General features: G+C 40.8%; 1 protein-coding gene across 1 annotated transcript; it reads left to right on the forward strand.

Annotated features, from left to right (window-relative positions):
• The first annotated feature begins 559 nt into the window (after window positions 1-559).
• Window positions 560-20,035, forward strand: LOC119132494 (lissencephaly-1 homolog A). Its single transcript, XM_037267826.1, has 11 exons — window positions 560-748; window positions 5,072-5,362; window positions 10,287-10,371; window positions 12,120-12,194; window positions 12,425-12,631; window positions 14,104-14,272; window positions 15,142-15,244; window positions 15,353-15,581; window positions 16,041-16,142; window positions 16,226-16,382; window positions 17,294-20,035. Exons 2-11 carry the CDS (start codon window positions 5,331-5,333, stop codon window positions 17,365-17,367), a joined length of 1,233 nt encoding a protein of 410 aa, XP_037123721.1. The 5' UTR covers window positions 560-748; window positions 5,072-5,330; the 3' UTR covers window positions 17,368-20,035.
• Window positions 20,036-20,175: the final 140 nt, after the last annotated feature.

Below are 20,175 nucleotides of genomic sequence, written 5' to 3' on the forward strand. Positions count from 1 at the left end.
AATAAATGTCCATAAGGGGGCACGCTAGCCCGTTGCATAACAAGGAACTTCGACTTGATTACGTTTTTTAATCAGTAGTTCGCTTCTGATAACGAGTGAAAAATGTTTTAACCATATATCTTACTTTCGTTTATTATAGTCAGTCTGCTTTTCTTAATAACTAATATTTCACTTAGTGTATACAGTATATTCTGTTGAAACACGGTAGAAATAACTCCTTAAACAAAACAGACATCAGTGGGATTAAGAAAAGTGTGACTGACCTGCATCTGAATAAAAATGTATGAAATTAAATGACTGGCACAAATTTAGATACGGGAATAACAATCCTTTGTGGGGTGCAAAACATGAACTGCTAACAGAAAAACATGAACGAACGTTGAACATGAATCATAATTCAAATAAAAACTATCTAGGAGCACCATTTTGCATTTACAATGCGTGCAAATAGATTTTCAGTGTTTCAAATAAACGTTTAAAATAGTGCCAAAGGTTGTAGTGCCCCCCCTCCCCTGTCAAGGACGTGCGCGCTCCCGCCTCTCCGTGAACGCGAATTCCGTGCGCGCCCCCGAGACAAGGCGAATGCGGTAGCCTACGAAAAAACAAGCGAGCGGCGCCGGAGACACTAGAGGGGCGCAGTTTACTTCCAGCTAACAAGATCTCAATTTGGAGCGCACATTTCACGCCCCGCTGGGTTGTGTTGCTGCCGGAGAGTGTTTTGGATATATTCGTGGACAGAGACAATAGGGTAAGTTGGGCTCGTTTACGAAGACGTCCGATGGTCGAAGGAGTGTGGCGTTAGGTGGGGAAAATGACGATGTGGCTGTAATTTCTGCACCTCCTTTTATGCCTCAAAATGGCGGCTAGGCCGCTTGGTCTGAAGCAGCAGGTAGCATATCAGCACTGCACTTTATTTCCATGTACACATGTGCAACATTGGGTTTATTCAAGTATTTGGCCTCAGTGACGAAGTTAAATTTAGCTAATTGAACTCAAGTGCACAATGGCACCCCGGTCTGCGTTCATATAACGAGTGCAGATTGTAGCTAACTTTCTGACTGCAATCAGCAGGCTAACGAAGGTAAGGTTCCGATTAACCTTATTGGTTGTTATAGTTCATATTTTGGATATCTTCTAGTGATGTGTGGTTGAAGAAGCTCTGAGTGCTAACGACATGACAACATGTCACTGGGTTGGGCCGGAAGGTTACTGTTGGCATTTGGCGTTGTCATTACGAGAATTATTAGAAGACAATTTGGTGCGGTTTGACACTACGTCATTGCCGCTAAATATAAAATTGACACAGTCGTCACCATTGGTTAGTATTCAAATTGGTTCGTCTTCTGCCTGCTCATTAGCTTCACTGCTAAGTCGGATGTTAGCATCGAGGAAGGGCGTCCGTCCAGTAATGGTCGCCCTGAAGGTTGCGTCTGGTTGTATGAATAATATTTCATGAAATGCAGATTTGCGAACTATATACAGTCGGTGTTTGGGTGTTTGTACACGACAGGGTTGTTTGCCGTCTCACCGGTGGGCGTCGGGCTCAGCTGGAGCGCCTTCGTCATGTGTGGGAGGAAATCAGGGTGGAGCGCATGCAAGTCGATGATGGTCTTCTCGGAATTGCGTCTTCGCCTTACCCAACTCGGTTTCCCCTGACGTGTTTTTCTAGTCATGATTCCGTTGTTTTTCTTCTCTTTCTCAAATTTTACGAGACCAAAAGATAACATGATTGGATTCTAATGTGTGTTTTAGTATGGTATGGTAATTTCATGAGAATAACCGATATCTATTGGGCTTTGGTTTTCTGTGAAAGGTGGGACCCTCGTTTATGACACTAGATTTTTATGCAGTTTACAAATATATCAAGTCAAATTTCCCTACTGAAATTCATTGAAATGCCATCAATCTGCACCAACCCCAAAATAGTAGAGAACTGTATTGTGAAATACAAATAATACAAAGTAAATGTATCCCATTTCGGCTAATTCTGTCTTTAGTGCATGCAATGAAAATGATGATGATGGGTGACTGTGTACATGCCAAAATAAACAAATAAAATCAACAGACAAAACTGGTTTTCTAAAATGTAATGTAGCCGAAAGTTATACGCACATTGTTGTATTCGTGTGTTGGTGTGTGCCCTTAAGTGGCACGGCTTAGTGAGTGAAGTCAGAAATTAGAGCCAATTGGGTTGGCGCTTAACCACGTGGAGTTCACGTGCAGATTCAGCTTCATGCACCTAGCGAATGTTTTTGTTTTGTATCTGTGTGTCTGACTGTTGGTCACATCAATAAATGGGTAAAAGAGTGCCTCGTCGACTCTGACTATTTTGTCACTTGGTTCGAGCGGTGGGCGATTCTGGTTGCAACTGAGTTGTTTCGCTCTGCTTTGCTTTTATGAGTTCAAGACATGTTAGCTATATAATTAATTTGTAAGCCATACTTGCATTTATGTATGCAGTCTTTGTGATATTGCAGTCACTGGTTAGATGTTAGATCTTGTATTGAACTGTTGATGTGTTTGGATCTTTTGGATCTTAGCATGTCAGTTTGTGTTAGCAGCCCCAGTTGATGCCACTGTTACTTTTTCGAATGTTGTCTGTCTTATTGTCACTGTTAGGAAATGAAGGCAGTCTAGATTCCAGATGTTAGGGATGCTTGGTATTGAAAAAGAGAAAAAGGCTTTAACTGTAGTTCTCTGCTAGGTCATGCAAAGATGTCTGCAAGATTAACGGTGAAAATAAAATATGAGTAGTGTCGGTACAGTTGTGCATATTTTTCCATTCAATGAGTTTCATCTTGCAAAAATAGTCATGTGACAAGTTTCCTATTATCCTTTCTTCATGTGCATTCGTTTGGTTGACGTAGCCCCTTTGCATTAAGATGGCCCACTCTCTTGAACCGTCCAAGACGAAGTTGTAAGCTTGGTGACGTCAAGTAACAAATATGTGCTCTGTAATGCATCGGGTGTGGCTCAGTCCAGTTGTGACTGAATAGCCGACTGCTGCTTCTTAAAGTGAAACAATGTTATTAATCGAGAATAGCTTCTCCAAGAAACGCTAACCTGTTGGGTTTAATCAGGAAATGAAAGGACACCCCCAGAGCACTTTGCACCGTTTTACGACGGTTCCTGCTGCTGCGACACAAAGACAACAGAATCAATAGCGGGAAGAACAAGCAGATTTATGGATGCACATCGATTGCAGCTTATTCTCCCTCCACCATCATTTCATTCCCAATTTTTGAGCTCAGCCAGTTAAACTGATTGGTTGGTATTTTTTTCAAGACTGCAAATACAAATGAAAGTGGATTATCGTGCGAACAAAAGAAACCCACAAATGACTAAAAATATGAAAATAATTTTACATTGCTTTTAAACGGCTAGTAGTTTCGCTACTGAAAACACAGAACTACAGGATAATTCAACATTTCAATAGCATAGAAAGTAAACTTGTAAAACCAAGTGGAAAATGATTTTTTTTTCTCATTAATTTCAAACATTTTTATTTCAACTGTACAATAAATGTAAACAAATGTAGAATAGAAAATAACACTATTTAAACTACTAAAATTCTACCCCTCTGGAATAATGAATAAGCTTATGACTGCAAATGGAATTTTGAAGTTATGATTCTCCTAATGATGTGCATGATGAAAAGATTGATACTTTAGTCCAGTGGCTGAACAGCTAGCTAGTAGTGGCTAAACTACTAATGTTTATATGGGCAGGTCAGAACAATTGCAATCACTTCCTAAAACTGTTCAATGCTAGTATTTGCGCTATTTTTGTCTTTATGAACCACAGCGGATTTGTTGGGAAACATCCAGAAACCCCGGCACGCTGTAATCAACACTCTTTGAGAGATAAGCTGTCATTTGGACCTGTGTCAGATGCTGACATCACAGCTCAATAGTTAACTGGCAGCTACGTCAGCCACTTTCTGTGGAGCAGGTCCTCTGCAGTGTGCAAGTGTCAGTTCTGCATATAGGGAAGCAAACACATTTCTATGTTTGTTGCTTTATCAATTTAATAGAGAAGGCTGCCAAGCAGTGAAATTATGTCTGCTGCCTTTGTGGTTTTAGTACAGGAAAAACTAGTGTCAAATACATGGAGACTTCTGCTCTGTAATAAACATCCCAAATTTGAATCCATTCTATACTATTTTTCTCTCTTGCGAACCTTTTGTTGAAATGTGTATTCACAATTAATACATTTAACGTAAGTCAACTATGTGATGCAGCACGAGATGCCTCATTCTGGAAAACGGTCTGATAAAGCATGTGTATGCAAATGAGGGAGTAAGTAATTGCGTAAGGATCTCAAAAAGAAGTAAATTAGCTCTGTTTAGACTTTTGTCTTTTGGTCAGTCGGGGAGATTTAGTCATCGTGGTCCCAGTAGACTAAGAGGCTTAGTGCGGCTCATAGTTGGCCTGCCGTTGGCTGTTTAGTTTGGTATTTTATAAGGCTGGTAGTGTATATATAAATATATATACCCCATTGCATTTAATGTACCTTCGAAAGATCCCTCAACTGACAATATGTTGACCTTGTAACCAGTCAAAGCTGTGCTGTCGCCTCCCTGTGATTTCCCCATTCATCTCTCCGCTTGGCAGTTCTTAAGGAGGTGTGATAATGACACAATGACGTTTGGGAATTCGACAAGTGCGCAGCCGTTATTCGGGCCTCTTCGGCCATGACTTTGATTTTTTTATCTGTTCTGTCTGCAACCCGTGATGGAAAGTTTGTCGCTCTTCCAATCTGGGTCAACTCTTGCAAGTTTGCGCAGGAATTTGTAACCTGGAATTGTATTGATGTTATGGATGCTTTTGAGAGCATCTAAAAATCCACAGAAAGAGTGATTGAGTTTTGTCGGATGGATGGCTTCATGCCATTTTTCTAATTGATGGGATGTAGTAATATTTTCTGAGTGCTGCTTTGACCTGGTAAAATAAGCAGTTTCCATGCATTGATGCAGCACTTCTTTGACCTACTATAAATATTTTCAGCTCCACCCACTCTCCATGTTATCTGTCATGCATACCTAACGCGCACCTCCATTTCTCCCTTTCAGATGCAGTGTAGACTCGGCTGTTGACTGGTCTGCAGGCTCTCCGCTTCTCTTGTCCCCAGGGGGCCCGATTCCTGCGGTCCCCGCTCTGTCCCCGGGCTGTGTCGGGTCTACACGAACTGACGCTATAGGAGTACACGGCTCATCCTCGCTCGCGTTGCTCGGATCCGCATAGCTCATCTCCCGACTGAGGAGAGCGCGGCAGCTACACCATCTACTAGCAAGCGGTCTCTCCTTGCCCCGCCCACACCATCCTGTCACCATGGTGCTTTCCCAACGGCAACGAGATGAACTGTAAGTGGCCAATACACCTCTGTTTTATGACTCCAATAGTGCAGAGTCTAAATATTGTCCCTTTCCACTTACTGAAGTTCAGGTTGTAATGGTGTCATTTGGATAGGTAAACCTTGGTTAGGGTTTTGTTTGGATTTGCATGATCAGGATGAGGGCTGAAACTGGTATGCACAAGTAGAGCAGCATGATTATCAGCCCAACGAATGCAACTTGAAAAAAATAGGTGGTAATAATGTTTCTTTAAATTGACCAAAGGCTACCACTGCCAAAGCAGAAAGTGTGTAAATGACAATGTTGCCATTATTCTTTCCAATTAAGTCCTTTTTGGGGAGGGGTACTCGCATTTCACTTTATACGCCGCCGGTATGCTGCTTAAATCCCTCAGTGCTTCTGGTGCCTCCGTGCAGTAGTTGCGCGATTGTTCCTTATTTAAGCAGATTTGGCGCAGTTTAGTGCACGGCTGCTTCCGGGGCTGGGTGGTATATTGAGGTTTAATGATATTGATGTTTTGCAGTCTGACACTATGAACCAAAAGACAATACAGTTTATATCAGTATAAATTTGTGTCACAATTGAGATACTGAATTGGGTTTTGCTAAAAAGCAGTGGCAGGGAACTGAGTATCTTCCATTTTGCTGTAGTGCACTGCTTCACTTCTTGTACAAGCCTGGCCTCGGCCTCCCTGCAAAGACATTACTAACCAATCAGAAGAGAAGGAGGTAAACATTTGAGCAGAACTTTTATTGTAATCAATTTACATTTGATGCGCTTAGGAAACTGTCTTTGCCTGTTGCCTTTTCCTGAAAATGCAGTACTGAGCAAAATACAGGAAAAACATTTCTCTGCTCCTATGGCTCAGCTCTCGCCTGGCAAGCCACACCCACTAAGAAAGTGGGTCTTGAGAGCACATTATTCACCACGGCTGGGACTCGGTTCCAAACGAACAGTCCAATCAAATTTGTCTACTTGCTGAGACGTATCCTTCATGTATAGTCCATCTTTATCATAATGGTACCTGGGAGACATGATAATGTAATGGGTCATTTGGTTGGAGGTGGGTTGAGTCGTGAAAATTGTTATTAATAATATTGACAATTGTTATCATTCAGTTGATGTTTTAGTATCACACTGCAATACATCCTAAATATTTTACACAACCATTTTTGTCCCCTTGGAAAAACAGACACTTTTAAAAATGCAATCTTTTTCATCTGATTCCGCTCTGATAAAAGTTACGTGATCGGCTCTGCTTTCAGATCACGTTAGTTAGTGCATCACGACGATCATAACATTCTGTCTTTTCTCTGCTCTTTAAGATGATTTAAAAGCATTGATTTGGGTGTCTGTCTTCCAGTACGATTGCGGAATGCATCCACTTAACTTGTGTAAGACATAACAAGGCAGCTAACATTCCCAACAATGTTTCTATGTTTTTAGATTAGTGCTGTGGGCGGGGCCTGTTGGTATGGGGAGCTCGTCTGGAATGCTAAGCTTTCATTAGCTCTGTACTAGTTAGAGGAAGATTCCAAGACCCCCCCCAGCCAAAACCCCTCTTTTCCCAGTCTGTGGGCCAACAGCCCACAGGAAACGGGTGTCTTCAAGCATCAGATGCATTCCTATTGTGGTGATGAATTGCTGTTTGTCTCAGTAACTTAGACAAACCTCCCACCTATAGATTTTGTTCTTAAACAAAGTAGCAAATTTGCTGGCTAAAACAAGACACTTGCGTTACTCTGTTTTGTTACAAATGGTCACTTAGGATTGGCAACTGTGTCCGGCTGTCAGCATCGAAGTTACGTCTATTAAACCGTCTCATCATCTTGTGGGACAAGAATAGCTCACTTACCATCCAAATTTAGGGTTTTCAATTTGATTGTTTTATATTCTGACAGTTTTTTTTATATAACACATTTACTGTTATAATGACTTTTTTTTTTTTAAATTAACAACAGTGATAGACTCCAGCACGATCCGACTTGTGTACAAATTCAGGTTACTTTGTCGCCATAGGAACTGAGCTCAGTCATAAACAGAGCAACCGTAATGTGTTGCGTTTTGGGTAGTTAAGGTTCATCGGCTGAGGATAAATATTTATATTTTAAATATTATTTTTCTAATAAGTTGCTATTTTGGCATCAACAGTCAGCTGTGTGATTCTGTACTCTCTTGACAACAATCTTTTTTTTAATGCAAAACCAATGAAAAGCACATTTGTGTGTCTTTACAGGGTCAGGGGACTCACTGCCCCAAGCATGTTTTAAAAATAGCTGAAGAACACAAACATGCTACTCCCCTTAAAGACCTGGCGGGCACCCGTGTGCTTTATTTTATTTTTTTAAAGTTTCTCCTTACTGAACAAAGAATATGCCCATGGCCATCTTCCACACTGCGTACATTTGTGTACGTCATCCTCTGGCTCTGATCGCTTGATTGAATTGCACTGGCACCTAACCTGAATGTGTACATACGCAAGTAATAGTCGACCATTAACCTGTGCTAAAGCGTTAAGGAAATATTTGGATGAAAAACACTCGGAGGCAATTGAAATAAAACGGTAAATACTGGGAACTGAGCAATCCTTGTGCAAAGAATTCTTACCCTGGATGCATTTTCTAATGCAGTATATGTGAGGACCATCGCAAACCAAGGACCTTCTGAATTTCTTTTTCAGTGAAATGCGTTTTTAACCCTGTCATCAAATGACCTGTTCATACGCCAACCATATTTGTACCAGACAAAAGTAAGGAGCTTGTAATTGCTTGTTATCCAGGCTCCTAGCCACACTTGCATGAATACAGTGAAGATGGGGATTGGAACTAGTTGAGCACAAAGCACTCCCAGGTCTCACACTCTGCACTACCTCTTGACTGCATTCCATCGGTGCAGCAGTTTGCTGTCAAAAACACTGGCGGAGGAGACAAAAGGACATTGTACCAGTAATAGAATTGACTTTGTAAATATTGAAACTTATTTACAAATATATTGACAGAGAGCAACGGATGTTATGAGCAGCCTTTTCTTTAATGAGATGTGAGCTGGCAGGTAATGTGACAACCAGTATAGCCTGTGAAAGTGATACCGATCTTGTCAGAGACCAGCATGACGTCACGTCAACTGATATTTATTTAATGTTTTTGAATGCCCTCTTCATTGATTTTTGTAGTTGAAAATTAGGAGGAAATGAAGTCATCTGCAGGCTGGAAGGATGGCTGACTCATCTCTCCTGGATGACATCATCCTGCTATCTGCTAATAACCATAGAAACCAGCCACTTTGCTCTCATTCTTTTTTTTACATTGCTTAAATAGTTATTTACTTGGGGTTCTGAACATTTACTACTCAATGTCTGTGTCCACTATTCAAAACCACCATCACCTCACTACAGATGGAAAATGCGCTAAACCCGTCATATTTATGGACAGACTTGACCAACTTTCAATTTTGCATGATTTGAAATTAAAGGACTTACAATTAAGTCATTGTAGTTTTTCAAGTCTTCCTGCAGCATTCCATTGAGCCTTTTAGGTGACGTTGAGACAAACAGCAACAGTTTGGACACACCCTCTCGTGTCACACCCCCACCACATCAAATAACTCTGCCTTTTAGCTTCCCTCACCTCGCACTGCTCTTTCTCAGATGTGGACGCTCACAAGTCGGCCCTCTTTTAGTGTTTGAAGTGGGCAGCCTGTCAGGAGTGTAGATAACCTCGTGCTAACCTTGAACTCTAATGAGAGCCCTCCTCTTGTTGTCATGGGTATTCAGGTGGGCAGAAGGTGTGGTGCACGCAGCACAGGCTGCGCTGACAGATTGCAACTCCCTCCCCCTTCATACTGGTACCCTCAAGCATTTTCTCCCATACAGCTTGTCTGGCTTTTCTTGGCTTTAGATGTACGGCTTGTGGTGTAGAAATATAATAATTACAGAATGAATGTGTGGAGGAGGTGCAGATTAGATTTTTTTCCCCCCTGATCATTTTCACTGATACCATAGAAATATTTGGACAATGAAAGCTAAAAATATATTTTGCTAATCAGATTGTGTATAGATTTCATTGAAGATTTTTTTATTTATTCATAATAACCCATAATAATGAGCTGGCAATAGTGACTCACATGGGCTTGAAAATATCTTGCTGAGGGTAGTTCACTTCTGAGTGCAAGTGGTATTACGGAGTGAGTCACTCACTCTACCTAATTTCATTATGCAGAATCGAGACGAACTTGGTCACAAGCTACATTCTTTTTAAACATGCCCTGAAACAACGATCAAAATGGAAAAAAAAAAAAAGTAGCTCAAGGTCGACTCAACTATTGGCTCCCACAACAGTAGTCGCAGTGCCTTGTCCTCTTGAATAAATCATGATCACATCTCAAATGCTGTCTCGGAAAGTAGCTATTCTACCCTGACCAGAAATTAGTTGACACATTTCAACTTCCTCAACTGCTTCTTTCAGCTTTCTTATTAAACGTCTTGTTTTGTGATGAACTGGATGGAATCGTCATAACCAAACGCCTGATTACCTCAAATATGTTTTCTGGCTTTATTCTGTGTGTTTTGGAAAGTGGTGTGATGAACACTGTGATCTCAATTACCCCCCCCCCCCCCCCCCCCCCCCCCCACACTCACCATCCACATTGCAGTGATTCATTCTGCAGACAGATGTGATATCCATTGTGCTGGCTAGCCAGTCATACATGTAGTGTCCGACTTGTACTACACGTAAGGCTGATTTGTATACATTAAATGTTATTCTAATACATAGTTGAGACAATACATTTAGGTGTATACATATACATACCTATTTTGAAATACTTTTAGGAGTATACATATACATACCTATTTTGCTACACTCATTATACTTAAGGCCTTATCTTGATTATGGTGATCATAGGTTTAATTATGGATCCTCTTTGTATGTTCCAGAAATCGAGCCATAGCTGATTATCTGCGTTCCAATGGATACGAAGGAGCATATTCCACGTTCAAGAAGGAGGCAGAATTAGACATGGTAAGTAGAGTTTACACTGATCAGGATCGCATCGGCTGATTGTTTTATGGCCAGTTTGTGATCAGCTGTAATGTCTTAAGCTCGCCAATCATTGATCCAATTTAAAAATGCCCTTTTGTGGTTATTTTGCTTTTTCTTTAAAAAGTTTAGTTTTTACTGGGAGAAAAAAAAATATATACGTATATATGTATATATATAATTTTTTCCCCCACAAAAATTAAGATCCACCCCAAGCATGGGCTGCCAGTCGCCCATCCCTGGTCTAAATACTTAAAGACATTGGTTTAATGTAATCTGCAAAAAAAAGGTCATCTTATCACATCGTTTTCACCCTTCCCCCCCTTAACTTCTTATAGCATCTTCTCGTTTCACCTTACCTTCACATTTCACCTCACCTCTTTCTTTTGTGCCTTTATTCATTCCTCTGGCAGACGTTTTCTGAGTGGGAGAAGGTTTAATAATGGATGAGGATGAACGGCACGGGGGAAACCACGTACTCTTGGGGTTTTATAGCTATCGCCAAAACAAACCTTTGGAAGCCAAGATGATATCGGGACAAATTTTCCTTGAATATATTGCATTTATCAGTTGAAATTTATCTGCCTGTTAAATATAGCTAGTTGCGTTTGACTGAATAGAATGTTTTTGCCATGGCCCTTGTGACTGTCTCTGTGGTTTAGCAGGTTTTAATTGCAAAAATAATTTAAATGTGTCCACAACCAATTACTCTGTAGTTACATGAGAGAAAATATAGATATATACATACACTTAGATATTTGGCTCCATAATACCCACTGGTAATAAATTGGCAGCCTGCAGTGTAGTCTGGCACATTTTGTCACTCTCGTGTAGGTTGTTAGCATCCAGGCAGATGGCCGGTTAGATGATAGCAGGCTTGTTTAAAAAAAAAAAAAAAAACACTAATGCATAAATGTCGTTTCCTTCAAAAGTCTTGTATATTCCTCTAACGATGGCACGGTGCCTTGAGGCTCCTGGTAACTGTGAAAGCCTCATTGGCGGCCCCGCAAGGGTGTGAGGGTGGCGATTGTTGAAATTCACAACTAGCTCCTCAGCCTTGCCATTACACAATAGCAGAAATTCTAAAGTAGCGGAGGGATGCAACCACCACCGATATTCAATGCTGATGTTGGCAGTGACGAGAGACATAATAAATGAGACTTAAACGAGGGAAATGGCGAGGAATGCTAATGCAAAAGAAGGCAAACAACTCAATTCTAAGTTTTTAAATGTTTATTTTCATTACACTCAAGAATTCAAATCAATAAAATGCCTAAAAGTCATTTATTGCCTTGCTGATCAATGTCAATAAACTGTCATATCATTAAGTTGCTGACCAAAATGAATAATTTATTAATAGCAGATTTTGAAGAAATTATCATTATGCAGTTGTCTGTTAAAGACTGTACATGCGTTCTTTTGTTTTTCTAAGCAACTCTGAAAGGAGTTGCCAACATATCCTGCACACCTTCCTCAGTTTAGCAGTTGGGTAGCTATTGTGGGAAGGGTCAAGACTTGTGTGTGTGTGTGTATTTGTAGTGTGGATGTTGTACAGTAGCATGCTTGCGTCGGAACCAAGCGTAAGCAATTGTTTTCTTTCATACAAGACATCTTCTCGGCTTGCCACCCCAGCTGGTCCATTCTCACTGGCCTTTTTTGATTCTGCTGATTCTTCAACTCGTTGCCTTTTTGCATCCAACCCCCCCCCCCCCCACCCTTGCTCCTTGCAGAATGAAGAATTGGACAAGAAGTATGCTGGCCTTTTGGAAAAAAAATGGACTTCAGTCATCAGATTACAAAAGAAGGTTTGTTTTTTTTGCCACTTTCGCAGGAGGCTTGTGAGGAATGCAGTCTTGTGAATTGTTTGTGACATCACCCATGGAGCCACTTTACTTTTACTGTGTATTTATAATAATCTCTTTAGAATACTAACTTACTGACATTGCTAAAGGTTTCTAAGAATATTGAAACTCCCCTACCTTTAGTTTGGTTCAATAAACCTCCATCTGCTAACATACTTACTTGGTCTGGGCAGGTTATGGAACTTGAATCTAAACTGAACGAAGCAAAGGAGGAAATCACCCTGGGTGGACCAGTTAGTCAAAAGCGAGACCCCAAAGAGTGGGTTCCACGTCCTCCAGAAAAGTATGCACTGAGTGGCCACCGCAGTCCTGTTACCAGAGTCATCTTCCACCCAGTCTTCAGTGTGATGGTGTCTGCTTCAGAGGATGCAACAATAAAGGTTAGTGTGGCTGAAAGGCACATTTTCCCCCCTGTATTGTGTATTTTCAATTAGTCACAGTATTAAAAATTAAAAATATGCTCACTCAAATATATTTTATTATTAAGTTATGGTTGATTGTTTTTAAGTATTGATGGTAAATGTTTGCTTGAAACTACCATTTAGATAGTTTGCGAATGTTGTTTCTTTCAATTCCTCTTCCATGATGTTGTAGTCCTCAAATCGGTCTGCTTCTCGAAGGTGTTGTTATGGGCGCACCTGAGATTGCACCAGCATTATCTTTGTGTGCCCAGAATCAAAGTACAAACTCTCAATTCCAATAGTCTATTAAGCTGTTTGTTCTTTATAAATTATTCATCAAGCACATGTTCATCTTTCCCTTTCCACTAGCCACCACGGTTTGCTCCCAGTGCAACCACTCCCCTTGGCACAATGCCACATTTCTATTCCTCATAAGCAGCAGCATCTGCGCCACCAAGCCCAACCACCATCGGCGGAGCAAGGCTCTGAGCCCAAATCTTAAATTTTGCTCCACCCTCCTCCTCTTGCTCTTTAGCTGCTTTCTTCTTTCTCTCTGTCTTTCTCCTGGCCTGCACTTATTTGGTGCCCTACTTTTTCTACCTCTCAACAGCCCTGTTGAATTTTTAATTGAGTAGACCTTGCATGCTTCAGATTGTTTTGACAAGTCAAAAAAGCCAAAATAGCTTTTTAGTCTGAAAACTAAACTGAATAGACATAATGTGCAACTGCTTTTTGTAATGTTTTTGTCCAAAGTTAATTAAAGGAGGAGGCTACTATGCAAGGTGCCACCCGACTCATCATGAGTATAAAATAAAATAGATAAAAAAAGAGTCAGTGATAATGCTAAATGTGTCCGAGTAGCTTAGAGTTACAGGTTGCTGTAAAGGCTTATTTGCCCAAGATGCTGATGAATTGCGTAACGTGCTGATCAAGCGAATCTCCAAACACATTAACTCGGCTGATCTCTCCCCCTGTGCATTTTGTACCCCACAACCATCTGGCACATTTAGCCCATCTAGAAAGGGACGGTGGGGTCTCCCATTACCGTCTGGACAAAATCCCCCAATCAAAGCAGTGAGGCGAGGAGTGTTTGTTTCTCTGTGACCGTCTGCTTGAAAACCAAACATGAGCAGCTTTCTTGGGTTTAAATCCATCCTGCTTCCTCCCATAATTACTGATTCTGTCTGTGCTCCATATTAGTGCAGTCATTAAAACCTTCAGGAGTACTTACAAAAGGTCTTGACCATGGAAAGAGACTATTAGAAATCCACAGTTAGTCTAACTTGGAGCATTTTATGGCATCTGTCAAGACTGTTCTCTTTTGTCATCTGTTGTGTTTAGCGTTGCGAAAGTGTGGAATATTCATGGAACGTTTCTGAGGACTGCACATGAAGAGACATAATGAACAGAAGCTTGTATTCTGTGATCCAATTTGCTCGTGTGCTTTTTAGGTGTGGGACTATGAGACCGGAGACTTTGAACGCACACTTAAGGGCCACACAGATTCCGTGCAGGACATCTCTTTTGACCAGACTGGAAAACTACTTGCATCTTGCTCTGCCGACATGACTATCAAGCTGTGGGATTTCCAAGGTTTTGAGTGCATCAGGACTATGCATGGTAGGTTTTCTCACATGGCAACATTTTATGTCATGAATAAATAACTAAATAAATAAATAAAATAAAATACATAAATAAATACCACTTAGAATGAATGAAAAAAAGAAAAGTAAAAAAAATAAATGGAACATTCGGAACATAGTTTAGATTTCCTGACAAGCTCGAGCTGACCCTAAAAATGTAATGAAATTACATTGAGCAGTTTCTATGGTACATACGTATGTATACAGTATACTAAACTGGAGGAGGTCTTCATTATGTCTGTTAAAATATTCTGTTTTATTTAGACTGGTCTTAATAGACTTTATACTTTTTCAGGGAGGTGGATGAGAGCTACTTAAAATCTTCCTCAAGCTCACTGCACAAACAAAGTCAGTGCAGAGAGAACTTTTGATTAAATTGAGGCTTCACAGTTTGCTCTCTATTACTCCTTAGGCCACCTTTTTATTCAGTTTCAGTTCACCCTTCTCAAACCCTCATGCTTTTTCATTAACTTAACAAAATGTGACGCCAAGCTGTTCATGTAGATAAGTGTTGAATGAGTCAATTGTTTAATGATCCTCTTACGCTATGTCCTGCATCACACGATACTAGTGTGACGTATGCCTGATACACACATTTATGGCTATTACTTATGTCTATTGAGTGGGTCAAATCAGATCTAACAACTGGGTAATCAACCCAATTTTGTATCCACTGCGAAACTGTGTGAAAGCCCAGCTCACTGCTTGAATTTTATAGTTAGCCCATTGTGCCCAAAAAAGCAAATCATTTTGTCCTTTTGGTGGTTTTACACTTGCATCACCAAAATCTGACCCTGATTTTCCTCCCGCTTGTAATCTCTAAAGTTCCCAACTCTGTTCTTTTAGGACATGACCACAATGTGTCATCAGTAGCCATTATGCCCAATGGAGATCACATAATTTCTGCCTCAAGGGACAAAACTATGAAGATGTGGGAGGTGGCAACTGGGTAAGATCTTTTAATTCCAAATCATTTTTAAAAGTCTTTAAGTATTTATTTGCCTAGCTGTCATATTCATTGGGCGGTAATTCATCTCTAAATTCTTTTCCCCACAAGTTACTGTGTGAAGACCTTCACTGGCCACAGGGAGTGGGTGCGCATGGTGCGACCCAACCAGGATGGCACTTTGGTTGCCAGCTGCTCCAATGATCAGACGGTGCGCGTGTGGGTTGTAGCCAACAAAGAGTGCAAAGCTGAACTCCGGGAGCATGAGCATGTGGTGGAGTGCATTTCGTGGGCGCCAGAGAGCGCTTATTCCACCATACTTGATGCCACTGGTTCTGAGGTGAGGGACGACTTGGATTTTAACCAGCAGTCTGGATTAGCGTATGGAAAAAGACTAACCAACTGTACAAGTGTGGAGTTGATATTTGCACAACATTTCGCTTGACAGCCTTATCCTTGTTTCTTGATTTAAAAGCAAGTTCACCAGGTAAGATAACGTAAAGTATTCGCTAAGTTTAAGGCATTGTCGTCTTTGCCTGTTCGTTTTGAATGTCGTCCAACTGGAGGGTCCTCAATTTGTCTCCCCTTGGAATTGACATTTTCCACGGTCATTGAATGGTCATTAAATTGTTTACTTTAACATAACAAAGAAAAAGAAAAACACTTGTTAAAAAATAACTTATCTTTTTCAACATACAAGTTTTCCTTTCGTGCGTCTATTTGACCAAAACTTGTCCTGCAGTAATTTTGCTACATTGATTTATTTAATTTGTATTATTTTTATGTTTTGTCCAACCAGAGCAAGAAAAGTGGTAAATCAGGCCCTTTCCTGCTGTCTGGCTCCAGAGACAAAACTGTCAAGATGTGGGATGTTAGCATAGGCATGTGCCTTATGACACTGGTAAGGTCTATTTCAAGTGTGTAAATGTCTTTTCTTTTCAGTGCGGAAATCAATTTGCTTCATTTCTAAATTCTGTACCACAGGTCGGCCATGACAACTGGGTGCGTGGCCTCCTTTTCCACCCGGGAGGCAAGTTTATTGTGACCTGTGCAGATGACAAGACCTTAAGGATCTGGGACTACAAGAACAAGCGCTGCATGAAAACCCTGAGTGCCCATGATCACTTTGTTACCTCTTTGGGTAAGCAGACCTCCTTTCCTCTTATCCCCTGCTATTATCTCTTCAGCTGCTGTCCCTGCCACTAGCTTATATACCCTCCTGCTTCCACGGCGATTCCTTGTAAACAAGACCATTATCTCCTTTGCTGGTCTTGAGTGTCCTGACGGGTGCCACCAGTGAGCCATTCACCTCCCTTTTTCACTTCTGCTTATTGATATAGCTCAGTAATTCCCTTGAGGACTATCTCAGCCAATTATTTTGGCAGGCTGGTTGCCATTTTTCTTTTAAAACTCTTAACTACAAACAGCAAGCGCTGTGAGCTGTTGAACATTTTGCAAAAGCTTCTTTGTTATTGTCATTTGTGCTCTCAACAAAACTTGTTTTTGATTCCTATAATCAATAGTGGTACAGTATCTTGGTGCGTTCCACTCTAAATGGAGCTGTGTCCCAAATAAGGGTCGGTACTTAAGTACATTTTCTCACCTCGATAGTACTCAGCAAAGCAAATGGACTGGGTGTATGTACAGGTATGATGACTGTGCAAACTTGTATAGGCAGCAATTACTTCCACCTTCAACTGCACAGCCGAACCAAAAGGAAAGGACACGTGAACAGAAACGGCGCATGTGAGACAGATACACATATTGTATAATTACACAGAAGTAATAATTCTCAGCGGGCTGAACAGTAGCCCTTAACATGTCTGGCTCCACCCTTAGGCAAGTGTTTGTACCAGTAAAGGACTCCTTTTCAAGTGAACGTCTGGTGCTTGACAACTGTTTAAGGAACGAACAAAAAACTTGCGTTTCTCATGTGTTGCACTGTGCGTTATTAATTGACCATAACTTTAGCATTAATTACATATGATTGTTTCACGTTAATGACATGTAATGAATGCACTTAGGTTTTGTTCTGATCTTTGTTCATTTCAGATTTCCACAAGACTGCTCCTTACGTGGTCACTGGGAGTGTAGATCAGACGGTAAAAGTGTGGGAGTGCCGCTGAATAGGACCTCCAAAGATTGGACCAGCACCCAGATGGTCTTCTGGATCCTGCCCCCCACCCCCCACACCCCCTTCCCTCACCCTGTCATTCTCCCCAACCCCCCTCTCACCTAAGCTAAACTTCACCCGCACATCTTCATCTCCTTCGGCTGCACCTGCCACCATGGTTACTTACTCATTGCGCTCTCTGGTCTAATAATCTCTGCCCCTCTATGTAAATTATTCCTGGATGTAGATCAAGCTATTAAATGTTACACAAAAAAAGTATTCTTGCATGGTAATCAAAACTTGTATACTGTAAATTTGCATAACGTCTAGAAGTACCATAGGTTTAACACAGGGCTGGCCGTCTGTCACGCAGCCTTACTGACCAACCGAAGGCAGATGTTTTTGATGTAGGGCACTAAAAAATAATTTAAGAAATGACAGTGTCTTTATGTGTAAGATTACTTTTGGCTATTTTTTTTTTTTTTTTTTTTTTTTAAGAACTTTTGTCTCCCTCTTTCTCGCTCTCCTTTCCTGTCCTAGTCTGATGGCACCTAGCTTGGTAAAACCTTCGAGCGATCAGGCAGAAAAAGCGTATATGGTGATACTGTCTGTCGGCCTTTGTTATGAAAATAATCTGTAGCTTTATACCATCACTTCTCAAATGTGCATACCATTTCTCTTCATGTGGAGCTTGCTCATATTTTAATGGTTGTATATACCAATCTTGCAAACTGTTGTCCTTGGACCTCGGGGTGGGGAGCTTTGACTCTTGTCATATGAACAAATATTAGGCTTTAGTTGAAATATCCCATTAAGTACAGCACTGAGCTATTCGTTAAAGTTTAGTGGAGGCTGTCGGTGTGCGTGCCTGAGTGGAGATCAGGGATTACGCCAATTTCTAATCTTCAGCACTTGATAATAATGACATTGTCTCCTTTGCGTTTTCTGTGACCTTCCCTTTGCCCCTCAACTCCCAGCCATTTTGCCCTACTACCGTAGGGTATTTGTGTAATATAGGAAGGATGTATAGACTAACGATACTTAGTTGTCGCTTGGCGCGTCTAAAGACTACAAACATGAACCTTCTCTTGCAAAAAGAGGAAAGGAAAAAACATGACAAGTCAATGTGCTCTCCCAGGTTTGATATTTGGGATATGCAATATCGTAATTTCTGAGGGGTGAAAAGCATGTTCTGCTCAATAAAAATAAGTTGAATCGGTTTTCTGTGAAAATATGAACTGTAAATTTAGCTAGTTAAGCCATTTGGCAGTTTTGTAATGTTGTGGTGAAAGATGAGCTGAATAGAAGTGGGGGTAGTTTTGGACTGTGGAGAAAGTGTTAGCAGCGAACATGCTAAGTCACGTTCAAGCTTCATATGTTCTCTGTAATATGAGCATCTTTATTGAGCAGCCCCACAAACCACTTGACGTGTTTCTGAGTGGCATTCTTCTCAAGGTTAATTTTAACTGGGAAGAATGTCTGATAGATTGGGATTAAAAAAAAAAAAAATCCACCAATCATTCCTTTCCCACTTGTAGGACATGAAATGAAACATCAACCGAACAGTGTTGGTTCATTAGTCTTGCGCATCCCCGTTTACGCTAAATCTTCAACTCTATTGTTCAAAGACGAATTCACTGTTGCTAATTGCATAAACCTATAATTTTCCAAGTGCAGTTCTCCATTGCTTCAATAAACTCATTAGCTTCTTTGCGACATTTTTTTCTTTTCACGTGTGTACTGGATGTGGTGCTCTGCTGCTGAAGCTCCTCGCGGTGTAAAATGTGACCTGTTGATATACGGTATAGCGCTGCTGCACGGTAATCTACATCAGGGGCTGAAGTGGTCTTAACACATTAAGGTACATAGTGGCTTAACAGTGACAGCGGCATGACAGGTGTTGAGAAAAGGATGCTCAGTATGTCTAGACCACTCAATCCCTCTTGTAGAATGGACTGATTTATTGTGAGTGTGGCTCTTCCCCCCCTCCTACCTTTTTTCCCCAAGGGGGTTTCTACACTTTCAAACATTTCGTCAGACCAGGTTGATCCAAAGGAGAAACCTCTTTTAGGGAATGTTACAGCTATCCCTTAGGTATCTTCTGCCTGACTTTGTAGTAGAAAATTTGGAATGATAATGGCAAAGTATTGTGTTCAAGCTGATACCAAAAAATGTCTACATTCTGGTTTAGCCAAGAAACCAGCCTTTAGTCCATTTAGTCCATTATTGCCACCAATTTTAGAAAATATGCTCTCACCCTCAGGGCCACACTATGACATGTCAGGCCTTAGACTATTCCTCCAGTGATTTTAAATTAAAAATGTAAAATAAAACATTGATGACATTTGGGGGGCTCTTTTTCTAATTTATGGATCACAGCTACTGTGTTGTATGCAAGTGTTTCTCCTTTCCCAAGCAATTATTTTGCTCTCTGGTCTGGCTTGAGTGGCCTGACTTGAGTTTTTGCTGTCTGTGTGTCATTTCTGCCTCAAGTCAACCAGTCCTCTCTAACATGCGTGTGAACCTCATTGAGGGCTTCAGACTGCACAACAAGCTCTTACTTGAGAGTTCATGATGTTTTCACCACTATGGTCTCACTCTTCACGCTACAAACTGTTAACAATATACCTGGATGTCAATTATTGTTTGCAATATAATAAAAACAAATCTGCATATTTGAGCAAATGTGTGTTTTCTCGGATATGCTTTCATTCCACAAGTTGATTCTCAAAATACGTCATTACTTGGTGGAGGAAAGCGTTGCATGTTTGACGTGAAAAATTGCCACCACATCGAACAAAAAATAAAACGCTAACTACAT

This window comes from Syngnathus acus, chromosome 13, assembly GCF_901709675.1.
Source record: "Syngnathus acus chromosome 13, fSynAcu1.2, whole genome shotgun sequence".
NCBI lineage: Eukaryota > Metazoa > Chordata > Actinopteri > Syngnathiformes > Syngnathidae > Syngnathus > Syngnathus acus.